This window comes from Stegodyphus dumicola, chromosome 7, assembly GCF_044657685.1.
Source record: "Stegodyphus dumicola isolate Sdum_Otavi_A_Nest chromosome 7, ASM4465768v1".
Lineage (NCBI taxonomy): Eukaryota > Metazoa > Arthropoda > Arachnida > Araneae > Eresidae > Stegodyphus > Stegodyphus dumicola.
In genome coordinates this window covers 72125404-72141301 of record NC_140774.1, presented here as the reverse complement: position 1 = coordinate 72141301, position 15898 = coordinate 72125404, and the positions used below count along the sequence as shown (strand labels likewise).

The window sequence follows — 15898 nt, the reverse complement described above, 5'->3', positions numbered from 1 at the left end:
CACGTATTCCTTGGCAATATCACACCAGATTTTGTAGAGATCAGGATTCTGCTTTAGGAACAATTTAAACACTTCATTTATGTCACTCTTGTGCTTTAAGAGATGCACTTCAGTAAATCTAGAAAAATCATCTATGATTGTAGCAAAATACTTTTCACCTTCCCTAGTGGGTGGATCAATGGGACCACATATGTCAGTGTGTATCATTATCAACGGCACATGCTCTCTGATTCTAGAATCTTTGTTCATAGGAGTGTTGGAATGTTTTGCTAGTACACACTCTTCACAAAAACTTGATGGTGATTCAGATACTGGCAAACCCATTTCTTTTAATATTTTATCAGGTAAGTGCCCCATGCACCTGTGCCATAAATCTGCAATATGATTTGCAATGTGAGTTCAAGCTTTAACAGGTTCAAATTAACTCACATACTGTCCTTTCTCATTGAATTTAGCAAACTCAAATTTGTCATTCCTCTTTTCAATAACAGCTACATCATTCTTACAAATTACACTGTAAGCTGCTTTTTGAATATTCTTCACAGATATTAATTGACTGTTCAACTCAGGCACATAAAACACATCTTTAAGTAATATTTCTCTTCCATTTAATGTTCCAGGTACTGTACCAATACCTTCTATCTTTAAAGCATAATTTTTTGAGGCACATGCAACAGTTCCAGAAAAAGGTTTAATTTCTTCAAACCACTTGCCTTTATTACACATGTGTGTAGATGCTCCAGAATCCAGAATGAGATTTCCAACCATTAATGTTCTGCTGCCGATTCTCTGTAATCTGATTTATGCTTAAATTTGCAATCCTTCTTTTAATGCCCTGGGCGTCCACATTCAAAGCAAACTAATTTTCTCTTGCAAAGTTTGGCAGTATGATCTTTACTTTTACTTTTGTGGCAAATGATATTATCAGCGCTAAAAGCTACATTATTACTTGAGCCAGAAACACGAGAATCATAAGAATTTCTCTGACCTTGCAATTCTTCAGCATTCAAGAGAGTGCGTAACATAGTCCAGCGTAAGCATTTCATTTGGCTGGTTCTCAATCATCGATTTAATAATGTCGTACTCAGCAAGTAGCGTCATCAACAAATAAATAATCACATCCATATCTTTGGCTTCAGCACCCGAGAGTCGCAGTTCATTTACGAACGCCAACAGTTCGTTAATACGTGACTGCAGTCTCGACGTTTCTTCAGTGTTGATAATTTCTTTTGTACTAATAGTTGACTAAGTGCACTCACCTTCTGGTATTTATTCTTTAAACTGCTCCAAATTTCACGTGTAGAAGATTCACTCGACATCGTCGCCAATATGGCATCATCTAGAAGGGTTAGCAGCAATGCGTAAGCCTTTTATGCATCTTTGATTTCAGCAACTTTTGTTTCATTCGCTTCAACGTCTAAATATTTATCAAGTTCTTTAGTTACAAACACAGCTTCAACACGGCGCTTAAACAGAGAAAAGTTTTTACCACTCAACAGAATACTTTGTGTTCTCATCATGTGCTACCATTTCAAATTTCACTTAACGTGTGATTCCGTTCCAAACAAACAAGTTCCACAAGACAAATATAAATGCTTCACCTCTAGCATGTTCAATATCAGAACCACGCTCTGCTGTTAAGATTTAGAAAGGTGAATCAGAGGCTGATGATAATTAAGTAGAGGCTTTATTAAATGATGAAATTAATCACACACATGGCATAGCACACTTCTACATATCACACCAAACTACACTACAACAACTGTTGCCAATGCAACCTAAGCAAAATATAAACAGTTACGGTTAATATACATATAACATCAAATCATAAACCAAGGAGTAAGTGTGATTATTCTCAACATGGAGAAGGGTAGCTTTGAAAATAAACAGAGAAGAATCCAAGACTTTCAGATCGCTATGCTCTGTTGATATAATTCTAGCCGTCAAGCAGAATATTCCACTGAATACGATTTGATAACAATGTGAGACTGTTCTGTATAAGGGACAGTAGTGGTCCTTTCATTTAGTTACATTGTTCAAAAAATCTTCAAGTGTTCTGCAGTAGGAGTCATTAGAATGGCACATGCACTATCAGGGTGATTACTTTTAATACTTTCAGGAATGAGAAATTTATCCACTCTCATAAATTCATTGCACATCCTGGAGAATAAACCTTTAGAATAAGGGAGGAGGTTTTCCTTTCATTAAAAGTCTCAGCATCTGTCCAAGGTGCTGAGGGAAAGACAGGCCAGCATTCAAAAGTTAAAATTTATTTTTAAGGCATATATTTGTTATTAAAATAAAATTCATTCGACTTTTGAAATTGTTGTGCACTTACATAACAGAAGTGCTTTAGCTCTTTTAATTAGGGCTCTGATCTGCTACAATTGAAATTGTGATTTGTCTGAAAAACTGAGAAGTACTGGCTCCAGCAGGATCCTGTGCAATTTAAGCTCTGGTTTCAAGCTCTTAAAAGACAGCTTTATTATCTCTTAATAAAATTTAATGTTGTATATATGATTCCATACCCCCAGATGTATTTCAACTTAGTTTTTCTGATTACGTTTTATTTGATCCGATCTGTTTTAATCCATTATAAAGTAATTTATGTATGAACACTTACCTGAAATTTCTTAGGTCATAGTCCATTAGTGAAAAAATTTATTGATGAAATTACACATGCATAGTCATATTAAGAGTTAATTATAATTATTATTACAGGCAGTTGCAAATTTTTTTTATAATTTTTTTCCAGTTTTATTATTCTATGATAATTTTGCGTGATAAATTACTTTGCATAGAAGTCACGGTTTTGATTCATTTCCCCATTTATACATTTTCATCTACAGTATATATTTTTAATTATGAATAATCATTTTCCTGTAAAAATAAAAAAAGACCAAAAATTAGTAACAAAAAATATTTATGAAGCTTTTATTTAACTTCTAAATACAAAAAAAAAAAAAAAAAAATTTTCTTTCAGAAAATTTCTTCAGTACAGACTGAAGAGAGTTAGGTAAAAGAGTACAAATTCTGCAGTTCTGGAAAATACAAAAACCAAAAATAGATAAAAGTAAAGTTTATGATAAGGTACCCCTTGATATCTTTGGAATTTTTTTAACATCAAGAATGATGCCTTAAAAGCAATGTTTCTGAGATGGCTGTTGTCCCTAATGATGCTGAAAACATATGTTTCAAAAACAAAAGTACTCACCTCATTTGTTCTTGGCTATGTCTCATCATTAGTGTGGAATGAATGCAGCACATAAAGTTCTTTTATGCAATTCATGTAATCCCAAAATGGATCCATCTCTTCCTGATCCTGGTGCCAGCTGTGCCACAAAAATTCGGCAAAGTAGGAATTGAAAATGTTATTCGATGACTGCAGAAGAACCCACTTTTGAAATTCCTGTGTAATCTGGCTTTACATCCTCGGTGGAGTTGGTATAGGTGTCGGTTTCGAGGTCTTTGGTAAGTCATAGACTGATTCACTGATAAATGCTGGAAACCTTGATTACTGAGGCAATCATTGGCTTTCTAACAGCCCAAGATTGCTTTAGGCAGCATTTCTTGAGAATTCACCTTCATAAAATTCTCTTTCTTGTGATCTTTCACAGCTTGTCTTTCAGTACTACTGAACACCCTCTTTCCATCCACCACTGTAGCCTTACAGTACAAAGTCCATAATCCGGACGTCCATTATCCGGAATGATCTACAATCTGGACCTAAAAGCCAGAAACTTTTTTTATGTATGCTTTACGCATGCGCATGCACATTGGGAGGATGTTTCCAGATACGTTAAAAAGTGCTTGGCATAATTTATGGCCAGCTACCATATTTCATGGTGAGGACGATGAAGATGATAGCCACGAATTTGAAAGTTTTCAGACATTGCAAACTAAAGGTGAAATTTTCCAGTTATTGAATTTTGTAAAGAAATGTGGAGAAGTGGTAATAAATGAAGATGATATAACAGAAGTTTTTCATTGTGACGACAATGCCTCAATCATCAATCAATTAACGGACGGTGAAATCTGTAGTATGGTTCTAAATCCAGAAAATACCACTTCTGATAGGTGGAACTTTGTAACTGAACAAGAAATTATGTCTGTGTATAGAATTAAAGAGAAACTATTAGTAAAAAAACGAAACAACTTACATTGAAAGAAATGTTTAATAAAGTAAACAAATAAATATTAAGCTTTTTTTTTTTTTTTTTTTTTTTTTTGTAAATTTTGATACCCTTTAGATCATAATTGCTCTTTATTTCATAAATTATGGTTTCATATTTTTAATTGTATAATTTCTGCATGCCATCTTATTCAGTTTAAAATTGATGATCTATAATTTGAAAAAAACCCCTAAGCCGGAATCACCGAAGTCCCGACGAGTCCGGATTATGGACTTTGTACTGTATTATACTTTTTTGTCAAATGTGCAGTTATTAGTCTCTACAACCATACCAAAACCAGCAATCATTTCATTCTTTTTTACGCTTACATCCATACACATTTCTCTACAAAAATTCCTACAGTCAGCTACAGTTTTATTCGAACAGACATTAATCTCATAAGCAGATTTGTTCCAGCTTCATGTACCCACAAATAAGTAAACATTAAAATATCAGTTATACTGATCTTGCTTTCTTCGAACCATGTACTTTTTCTTACAGCCCTATTACAATAATGAGCATTTCCATCTTTCTCATGACAAACCCACTCATAGGCATCTGATCGAACTTTATGCTCAACCAGATGCGTATCTTTCATCCAGACTAAGCATTCATACTGAGAACTAATTAAACCTTCATTCATACACCAATCAATAATAGCTTTCTTACCTTTTCAGTCTAAATTATGAATAAAACAAGTATTTATCTTAGCAGACATACTTCTTTATAGAAATGATGGAACAACGATTAATTAGAAGTTGACAGTTAAAGAAAAACCAACAGTCAATTAATGGCAATTAAAATTCTAATAGTTCAAAATATGGTCAAATTTAAAATATGTGATTTGTAGAATGTAATATATGTATTACATATCACATAGCCCTTGCATACTAAACTTAGAAGTTCCAATCAGATTAAACTTAAGAAAAACATTGGCACATAGCAAAATAATGGTTGCCATAACATTGAGAAAACAGAGTCCATTCTTAGTTACCAGAAAACTGGTACCAGCATTGAAATTTGTGCCAATCTAAAGGGCACCCTTTTCTATACTAAAACTAAAAAATGATGGCATCGCTAGTCTGTATTATATTATTCAGTGTTCAATGAGAATCTATTAATTTTCTCTAAAATTTATGGGATTGCAAGGCAAAAATGCAATAGCCCTCATAGAGATTGCTAATTTTTGAAAGAAATCTAAGGAATTCAAAATCTGTAATTGAGAAAATCAAATTTTATCATCTTAAATGCTGAGCAAAACAAACTGAGGTAATTCTTTATTATTACAGTCTCCATTTTTTAAACGTCAAGTTTGTATCGGGATTATTATGAAGTTCATGTATTTCTTACATATACTTTTTTAACAATTGCTTTTTATAGGGCATCAGAAGTGTTTTCTTGTTCCAAGGACTTTTGATGATAGAGAGCTGTGTCTGAACTTAGTGAAGCACGAGTCTTTCAAAATTTTCTGTATGAGCAGCTATTGTTGGATCATTAAAATTAGATTTATGTTTCACAGTAAAATATGTCTTGCCTGCATATTTGAGTTTCTGTGTCAGCTCACCAACAGTCTGAATAAATTGTTGATTGATCTTGTACTCAGTCAAAATTTTTGCCAAGGCTTGTACCAGCGGGGGGCAAGATGGTGCACAGCACATGGATGGCCAAATTTAGGTTGGCACATTGATTATCATATATTATATCACATCTATAAACATATTATATTTCATCATATCACATCATATCACATATCACATCTATAAACATATTATTTGTTTTTTTTGTGTATGAACAGATTAACATATTTTTATTTATGCCAACAATTTTTTCAGGGCTACTTTTTCAGTTATTTGGTTGTCAAATTAGATATTGAGAATCCGCTTCTCTCATAAAAGTATTACAGTTAATAGCTGTATTCTTGTAAAAGCTAAGCTACTTCTTCCACTAAATTGACTTCTGTGCCTAACAGTAAATAAATTTCTGTGCTATTACAAACGGTATTCTGAAATCACTGATCCAGTTTTCAAAATGTATGCCTTTCCTTCATCTATACTTTTTGTCACCTTCAAAAGCTTTCATTGATATGTAATTGTATTTAATGGTCATTTTTGCATAGTTGAATGAAGTAAAATGCATCTTTTTGGAAAAATGTATAACATCTTCCTCACTTCTTTCTAAATTTAACATTTTAAACATTTCTTTGGATAAAGAAAATACTGTAACTCATGGAATCCTTAGAGCTCTTCTTATGACAAGAGATTATGAGTGATTGTGAGTTGTTAACATTTATATGGGAGGAAAATACAGTTATACAGGGCTTACTTGGATTTTTTTTTCATCATGAGCAAACTGTAAATATTTGTCATTTAGGCTGGTTGGGTTATTTGATTATGGCAAAGCACTCAAAGGCTACCTGCCTAACAGTAAGGAAACCCTCTTGGAGGACTTTCTAAGGAAAACTGGTTCATATACCCATTACACATGGGAAGAAAACAACAAATATGCGCATGCAATCAGCCCATTTGTCGATATTCAAACACCAAACTGGACCACCAGTGTTCAGTGATTTTTATCGCTCAACCACTGGTGGGCCGTATTTGTCATTAGGACTGCTGGCCATTTGAAACTGTCGATTTGTTGATAATATTGCTGCTGTTTACGAAATAGGGGTCATAATAATGTGGAAATACCCAAACTGGTAAGGATAAAAAATTTCTAATTAGTTGCATTGCCAGATGCCTTAAAGAACTTATTCCAAAATTTTCATCATAGCATGAGTTCTGAACAGCAGTCTCTCTAACAGCCCAAGAACTGATAGTGCAAGACACAATAGGATCTCTTAAGTTATGATTATTTTGTGTCCTGGTTTTCTAAGGAATTGTACACTATATCTGTCTCACACAGCCTTGTTTAGAACACATTTGAAGGCATATATAAGAGTAGTACCACAATGATATCTACAAAGTCCATTATTTCCGATTTTCGCACATTTGGAAATTTTTATACTTAATCAACAAGTGTTCAGTAGCTGGTAGGGGGAGGAAATGTTAGGTCTTCAAGCTGCAGGTTCATAATCTTCAATGAGTCTTTTATTTTGTGTACTGAGCTTCTGAAATTGTAGGATTTCTGAATAGCTTAATATTTTATGTAGTCGAATTTGAAAGTTCTATAATTTCTAAATTTGGATCTTCAAAATGTAAAACTTTAAAATAGTCCTTGAAAATGAAAAATAATTCAAATTATTGATGTATTTCAGGTAATTTTGACACAGTATTTCCCATGTAGGTATATTAAATGCAGAGAATTCTATATTTATATAACTATATCTACATAAATAAAATGAGTTTTTAATCTGCTTTTATATTAAAATTTTAAAACATGTAAATGTCCAAGCACAATATTTCTTCTTTAAAAGATGAAATAAAAGCTGTAAAAAATAAAGCTTTAAAAGCTGTAAAAAATTTTTGAAAGATAAATCCTCATAAAATGTTTAGAAATTATTAAATATTACATTTTTTAATTTAAAAACAAGAAATGAAATTCAAGAAATTACTATTTAAGCTAATGTGCTTTTAGAAAAGCCTTCAGAGATTCCAGTGGTAATAAAGTCCTGTTTTATTAGGGCAGTGTTATGATGTACTCTTAACTAATATGAATTAAAATAAATGTTTTTATGCCTAAATATTGGTTTTCTTTGTTCAGTTTTATTTTATTTTAATTTTGAAAATGTCATAAAATTTATCACAGATTTAGAATTTTTGTTTCCATTTTGTCATACCTTAATAATTTTATTTATATCGGTATAATATAACCATCATACCTATATTATCTAAAAAATGTTTTATATTTCTGTAATATAATTTGTCTATTGCAGATTTGTGTCTTCAGATGTCTCAACTTTCACAAAAGCAGAAATTTTTGGCTCTTTACTTGCATATGTAATTAATTTAATTCCCTCCATTTTTATGAAATTGTGTCCAAGCTTTATTCTCAGATTGTTGCGCTGGTGTCCTACCTCATCTGAAAGGTTAGAGAAAGCAGAACAAGATGTCTTATCATGTAATATATTTTATTTTATTTATTAATTTAGTAGGTATTATTTAATCTCATTTTTTTGTAGAGTTTATGACTTGTTATCTGGGAATTCAGTTTAATTTTTTATGTTGATAAAGCTTTCTAAAGAACATATAAAGTAAAGTTAATTAGAAAACAAGAAAAATTAACAATGAGAATTGGTGTAATATATGTAAAATTGCTAGAATTCATTTCATAGGATTTTATACATATTTTTTTTTAACTGTTAACCGAAAAAGCGTAACAGTAAATCCTTCTTGAATGCAGGGATTACTTCATTAACAAATTGTGTGTGTGGCAAAATTGTGTTCTGCAAAGCTAACTTTCTGTGGGAAAAGTGCATTAAATATAGTTCAGAGTATGAAAATATAAATAATTGTAAAATGTTATTGTAAATAAAAGGAAAAAAATGAAACAAATGTTAATTTGAAAGGATTTTTATTTCTGCTTAATAAGTAGGTACATGATACAATTATTTTTTTAAATATCTGGTGATTTTTGCTTGGTACTTATTAAATGTGTTGTAGTAAGGTGTGCAAAGCTTTTCAATACCTCTCATAAAGTGTCTTGTTCTTTCTTCATTATAAAATTGATGGTTTCTATGCCATTCTCAACAACTCATTTAACTTTTATGTATGTTAAAGGCTGTATATCTTCTTCACTATCACTGCTTTTGCTGCTGGCTGTTGTTATAAGATCACTGAGTTCATCATTTGTCATTTCACAGTCTTCTTCCACTTATTATTTAATTTCCCCTTCTTCCTGTCTGAAAATACCTCACACCCTGTTGCTTTTGCAATTTGTATTATTTCCTTGGCTTTATTTTCAATCAATGGAGATCCTTTAAATTTGCTGATAACTTCTGGCCAGCAGTGATACTGTGATACTAACAAGCATTCAGTTTTGATGAAATCACTTGTTTTCCTGCATGTTTAATCATTTCTGTGTTGTGTCTTATGTTGAATTGCTTCTAAAATGCCACTGTGTATCCTATCCTCCTTTTCTTTGTCTAATGTTTTATTTGCAGATATGTAAATATGCTTGACAATAATAGACTCTGAATGTTTTATTTCTTTTCCCATTGTTTGGATGAATGAAGTGGTGGTGTCTGATGAAAGGAATAAAGCTCCTACATTTGGATGCAATGTTATGAGCACCTCAGTACAGTGTTCTGTAGCATTATCAAGAATTAGGAGAACTGTAAAGCCCAGGTTTTGCTATTCTAAGGAATTCTTTAATGAATGAATTTTCAAACCATTCACTAAAGAGGACTGTTGCAATTCAGCGGGCACTCTGCAGTGATTTCATCTAATTGAAATTCTCTGGTTTGGCAAATTAAATGGAGACAATTAAAATAGCAAGTATTTGCAAAGTCACACTCTACAAGTTGTGTTCAGCAAGGGTTTACACCATATACAATTGAAGAAGTTGTAACCAAGAACTGTTTGTAAGAACTTCAAATGCATTTTATGAGGTTTTATATGTTTTACATGTTGTTTTTCCATTTTTCATTGCCAAGTTTTGCATCCGTATTTATGAAGAAATTTATCAAATTGACACTATGTAGTAAAATGAATTCATTTTGTCTGAGGTTTTCATGATTTTTTTAAAAATTCAGTATGGAAAAACATATATGAATCCTAATCCTTGAAATGTTACCACTAGTGTGTATAGGATATAATATATGTGTTAATTATTGTTTCATTTTTCAGTAACTGTTAAACTTTTTTGTGGCAATTAATGGTTTAATAATTTTGTAAGAGTTCAGTTATGTGTTTTGAAATATTGTTATATTCTTGTCCAATAGTAGTTGAGTATTAATAATTATTTCAATAATTAATGTAAATTTTTTGGTGTTGCTAATGTTTAAAAAACAAAATGTAATACCTTGCTAAAGAATTAAGCAATAAAGGCAAAACATGAAATAAAACAAAAGCTGTTTAATGGGTATGCTTGAAATTGATCCAAGGGATTGTTGTGGCATCATTGGATCACATAGCAAACAATAAAGCAAAGCCATAACAAAAACACATATATTTTAACCATCATGTTTTGAATGACGTTTGGTTTGGAAGAATGTGCAAATGCTAATAATGGGTATGATACCCTCTAGCTGAAATGCATGTTTGATGATGGAGAGGCAAATTGGCAATAATATCATTGATTGCTTGTCATGGCAGTAAGACCCATTCCTGTTGTAATACATGTCAGAGCTCGTGGAGGTGCATGTCAAAGCTCATGGAGGTACCTGTTATCCATCATCCTAACATGTCTCACATATGCTCTATCGGATTCAGATCCAGTGATCTAGCAGGCCACGGGAGATGGAAAATCATTTCATTCTCCAGACAACTTTGCATTATTCGAGCTGTATCTGGGCAGGCATTAGCGTTCATAAATATTGCAGTGATAAAAGGACGCACAAGAGGGTGTACAATTTCCTCACAATATTGGATGGATGTGACAGAACCACCAGGAATCTTGTAAAGATCGGTGCGGCCTTTTGTTGCTATCCCATGCCATACAAATAAACCTTCTCCTCTGTAATGTCTTTTTTGATGATGTTGGTGTCCAATAGTGTGTCTCTGGCTATTGCCATATCATTGCCCTACAGGAATTGTTCTGGATTTTAATTGAGACTCACCGATAAAAAGTGAGTGACCCCACTGATCTGTGTCCAACAACAGTATTTACGAGTCCAATTCAACTGTGCTGTGACATGTGATAGGGACAAAGGAACATAAACAACAGGTCTTCAGGCATACAGTCCACCTTCATGCAATTGACATGATACAGTTTGGGGCCATCCTGAAGTAGCAGAGAGATGCCTAGCCCGCTGTCATGCTGTTAGTGATGTATGGTGTCTTGCACATAGCAACAGGAAGTGATTTTCTCCCATTGTGGTAATGCAGACCAGCATCTTCTGCAGGGGTTTTGGTTCCTTTGGTAATGATTCCACGGTCTACTGATGACACTATGGTCCCGACAGTCTTCTAACACACTTCATCTTGGAAATGCTATCTTCAGCTCATGCTTTCCGATTTGGCTATCGTGGATTTCATGGAACTATCGCTGCTTGTGAACTGACGCATAGGTCCGTTGTGCCCCTTTTTAAGGCACTGTGGTGTGACTGCAGGATTTTATGCTAGTTTTAGTTTCTATTTGTATTTGACATTGCTCTGTCTACTTCATATGTAAATTGTACGTTTTAATTCCTGTTTTTACTTATGTACCTCTTCTGTTACCATTTGTTGTTTATTTTTTGAGCCTGAGTGAGTGTCTTGGGTGGTCATTTAGTTGACCAGGATATGAAGTGCAGGACAGGGTTTTAGTACTGTGTGCAATAAACACTGTTCTGTTTGACTGGGACCAGCCAAAAAGATTTCAAACAAACCTACCTCTTACTGTATTTAAAATTTTTATATGTCTGCTGTGCTGCATGCTTTGAGAGTAATACCTGCAAAGTTACTACGTAGTTTATGAAGATGTTTTTTCTGTTGCCATGTGGGTGTAAGAAAATAAAGAAGAATAGATGTTTGAATGATTTGTTTTTGTGTGTTTATGTTTTGATCATTTGTTTTGCCCAAAGTTTCACACCACAATGTGTCAGCATCTGTATTGTTCTTTTTCTTGCTCTTTTCAAGTTCTTCAATTTCCTTCTGCATAAAGTTCTGGTAAATTGGCAGGAACTGAAGTCATCATTCAACGTGTTCTTTTGTCACAGTTGTAGGTCTCATTAAGCAAAAGTGGAGCTTGAATTGCAGGATCATAAGTCTGTCATGTTTTTTAACATAAACTCAAAGGTAGCAGAGATTCACAGTAGTCCATTGATAACATGAGAATCTTCGAATAAACAACCTTTCTATTCTCTCTGATTTGTAGCAGTGCTTCAGATCACAATTTCAATCTAATGTGATCATTAAGAGCTTTCCGTAGAGGATGTTAAAATGGAATCATGGCAGAGTTAGTCATGAATGTAATCAACCGATTTTTAGAATGATATGATGAAGAATCTTTATATGTAGTGTATTCGCATTGTGAAAAAATGGCAGTGGTAAAATCTTTTTGATAACACTATGATGCACACTGAGCTCTCTCGCAACAGCAGATTGTCTTGCATCAGTTTGCAACATCCTGATGGCCCTCTAATGCATTTCATCATGCAAATGGTGTCTTGGGCTCATGCATTCCACTTTGGCTATCTCAGATTACACAGAACTGTTGCTACTTACGAACTGATGTATAGGTCCAGCATACCACATTTTAAGCCACTGTGACTGTGGGATGCTTATTTTGATTGCCTATTTGCATTCAGCAATGCAGCCTCTACCTCATATGTAAATAGTATATTTTAATTCCTCTTTTTACATTTGTACCTTTTCTTTTAGTGTTTGTTGCTTATTTGTTTAGCATGAGTGTATTTTGATAGTTTTAATCATAAAATAATGCCAATTATCTTCAGGGAATAGTGATTTCTTTAAATGACAATTATTTATAAGATATAGTACAAAGTCCGAAATCCGGACTGGTCAGTACTTCGGCGATTCTGGATGTGGGATTTTTCCAGATAATAGATCATCAATTTAAGTCTGGTAAGATGGCATGCAGAAATTATATAATTAAAAATATGAAGCATAATTTATGAAATAAAGAACAATTCTGATTTAAAGGGTATCAAAATTTACAAAATAAAGCTTAATATGTAGTTGTTTACTTTATTAAACATTTCTTTCAGTGTAAGTTGTTTAAGATGCTTCCACAAAAAATTCAAAAAGTTCCTTTTTTTTTTTTTTCTTGTTTCATATACAGTGGACTTTCCAATGCCATACTCCTCGCATAATTTTGAGATGTATGTGCCTTTATCCATTTTTTGCAGCAATTCCAATTTTTGTTTAATGGACATCGAAACATGGCTTTGTAGATCCTTTGAAACTCTCCAGAATTGTAAACTCTTTTCGACACAATTGAAAGTTCAAGCTTAGTTTTTATAAAATTGCTGTAATAATAACAGTCTGCAAAAAATAATAAGCTGGATCAAATTAGAAGATCAGGGAGCAGCGCAGTCTGCTACATTATAACTGAAATGCCTTAGAAACAGTAAAGATAATTTTAGCCTAACTTAATAGCGTGTGTTATACATTATTGGCTGTGTATGAAAGCTGTCTTGCTAAATTTTGTTTTGCTTTTATTGTGCATACTGAATTAAGTCTGAATTGTATTAGTTTACAATTCGGACCTCGCTTTAGTTATTTATTATACCTATGTTTATTTCTTGCACATGCTTCAAACTAATCCGAGTCGTGAATAAATAAACTCCCACATATACTTAAGGCTTTATCGAGAGCCGGCGCTCGATATCACCTGATGCAATCTCTACGGGTCCTAAATTCTGCTACAAAGCGCTTTCCTAAGTCCTAAATTTTCACCATGGCTAAACTTTGGATTCCAGTGCTTTTCCTAAATCATAAATACTTCTCATCCCTTAATTTTGCCACTCGGTGTTTTCCTAAATTCCAAAAATTTCGTCTTTTCTAAATTCTGCCGTCCGATGCCGATATATTCTGCCACCGCTTCTGGGTTTATGGTGAATAACATATCAGTTATTCTTAATTAAAGTAGCACTACATGTAATCTTTTGTCCTATGAGGTTTGTAAACAAAATCTATTTTTAGCATACGAAAAGAAATTTTTGTTGAATTTTTCCTGGTCAACATTTTTTAGAGCATTTAAAAATCTATAATCATCACCAAGCGTAATGTTAGCATAAAAGTTTGCCATACTCTTGTTATTCAAGTACTAATATAAAAAAATTTTTAGACATCACAGCATGAGTTATTACCAAAGCTGTCATGTATTGATAAACGTGCAGTGATGAAAGCAAAATATAATAAATAATGACTTGCCAGGTCAGCATCAGGAGTATAAAATAGGTGAATGTTTCGGTTTGAGATGTATGCCAAGTAGATACTCAGCTAGGGAGCCAAATTATTAATCTCACAAATTTATGCTTACATGATTGTTTTTCCATAACTAGGTATTTTATTTAGTGCCTAAGTGAAATTAAGAATCATAATTTTCGGAAAATCTACACATGCTTTATTATGGAACAAAAAATCAAATGCACATACGTAAAGCATTAATAAAAAAAAATGTTTGTGGCTTTGAGGTCCGGGTTTTAGATCATTCCGGATAATGGATGTCCGGATTTCAGACTTTGTACTCTAATATGTTTTTGTCTAAGGAAACATTAACTATTTTGAGAATGCGATATCATTATTACATAAAAATGGAGGAACAAAATAAGGAAACTTGAAGCAAATTAAAAAAGCAATCTTTATTAGCGATTTTAAATTTAAGAAAAATAATTTAATTTTTTTTCCTTCTTTAATGGTTGATTTATGACGTATAAAGTATATCATAAATTGAAATGCATTGGGAAAATCATGAAGCATATTTTTGTTTAACTTCTTATTTTCTAAGCTAGTAATATTAATAGTTATTTTTAATAACAAGAAGTAAAAGCCATTTTTTCCCTAATATAATTAACAAATTTCATGATATACGAATATATATGCCATGTTCACAGAAGTCCTTACCTCGCTTTTATTTTTGCTACCATTAGTCATCATACATATAGTTCCAAATACTAAAATGTTTTAAATGATACAATTATGCATGTTTCGGCATTTTTAAATTAAAAAAGTCAGTTTCATAAAAATTACAAAGCTGAACTTTTTACACATTTCTCCAGTCCATATACATCATACATTAGAAAATTTTTGTACTCGTTTTAAAATATGAAACGCAAAAAGTTTGATTCCCATGCAAAAATTGACAGAGGTATTTGAAGTGAAAATTGTAAATTATATTCAGGTGCTGTATGCAGATTGAAGAGTGAAATATTTTCTTTTATACATAACTAAAAATAAAATATTCTTTGAAAAGGTTTCTGATGTTAAGAGATTGTGCAACGAGCATTTCCATGCAGATTATTATGAAAATATTGACCAATATTATTATTATTTTTTTTGAAAAGGAGATTTTATTCTTAGAATCAGAGAATTTGTGTTCCAGAAAACCTCGGCAGACTTCAATAATATTGGCTGGAGCCCACTCATAATATTATTTGCATAAACAAAAGTGAAAAAAAATTTAATGAATTTTTAACGTTTATCAGATTATGATGCTAAAGTAATAAAACTTCGTGAGAATATTAATAAGATATTTTTATATAAAAGTTAAAATAGTTAAAGTTATCAATAATAGGAAAGTTATAAATATATAAAAAATAGTTGTAAATTACTTGTGTGAAAGTTCTTTGGGTATAACAAATGTAACAAAATTTCCTCCACAGTTGCCTTTTGTTGTTACTTCCAAAGTTCCATTTGCTTCTTGTTGAGCTCATTTTAATGGTTCTGTAGTTACTCCTGCATGTTTTCATTATTAACTTTCAAGATTACAGTCTTTTTTTCTTAAGAGATTAAAAAAAAATGTCCTGAGTATCAAAGCCTTTTAAAATCTCTACCTGTAAACACAGTTTAGCCATAATTTCCTGCTGACAGAAGTTGCTTGCTGCCAAGCTCTGTTAATAAAAGTTAAGCTAAAATATACACTAAAATGGTGCACTGTGTAAACATAAAAAGTGATGCACC

General features: G+C 32.4%; 1 protein-coding gene across 1 annotated transcript in view; it reads left to right on the top strand.

The window, feature by feature from the left end:
- LOC118199022 ((Lyso)-N-acylphosphatidylethanolamine lipase-like) overlaps positions 1-15898 on the top strand; it is a 55795-nt gene that overhangs the window by 10115 nt on the left and 29782 nt on the right. Inside the window, exon 2 of the mRNA XM_035370799.2 lies at positions 8047-8231. Coding sequence (XP_035226690.1) covers positions 8047-8231 — 185 coding nt within the window. The remainder of the gene's footprint in view (positions 1-8046; positions 8232-15898) is intronic.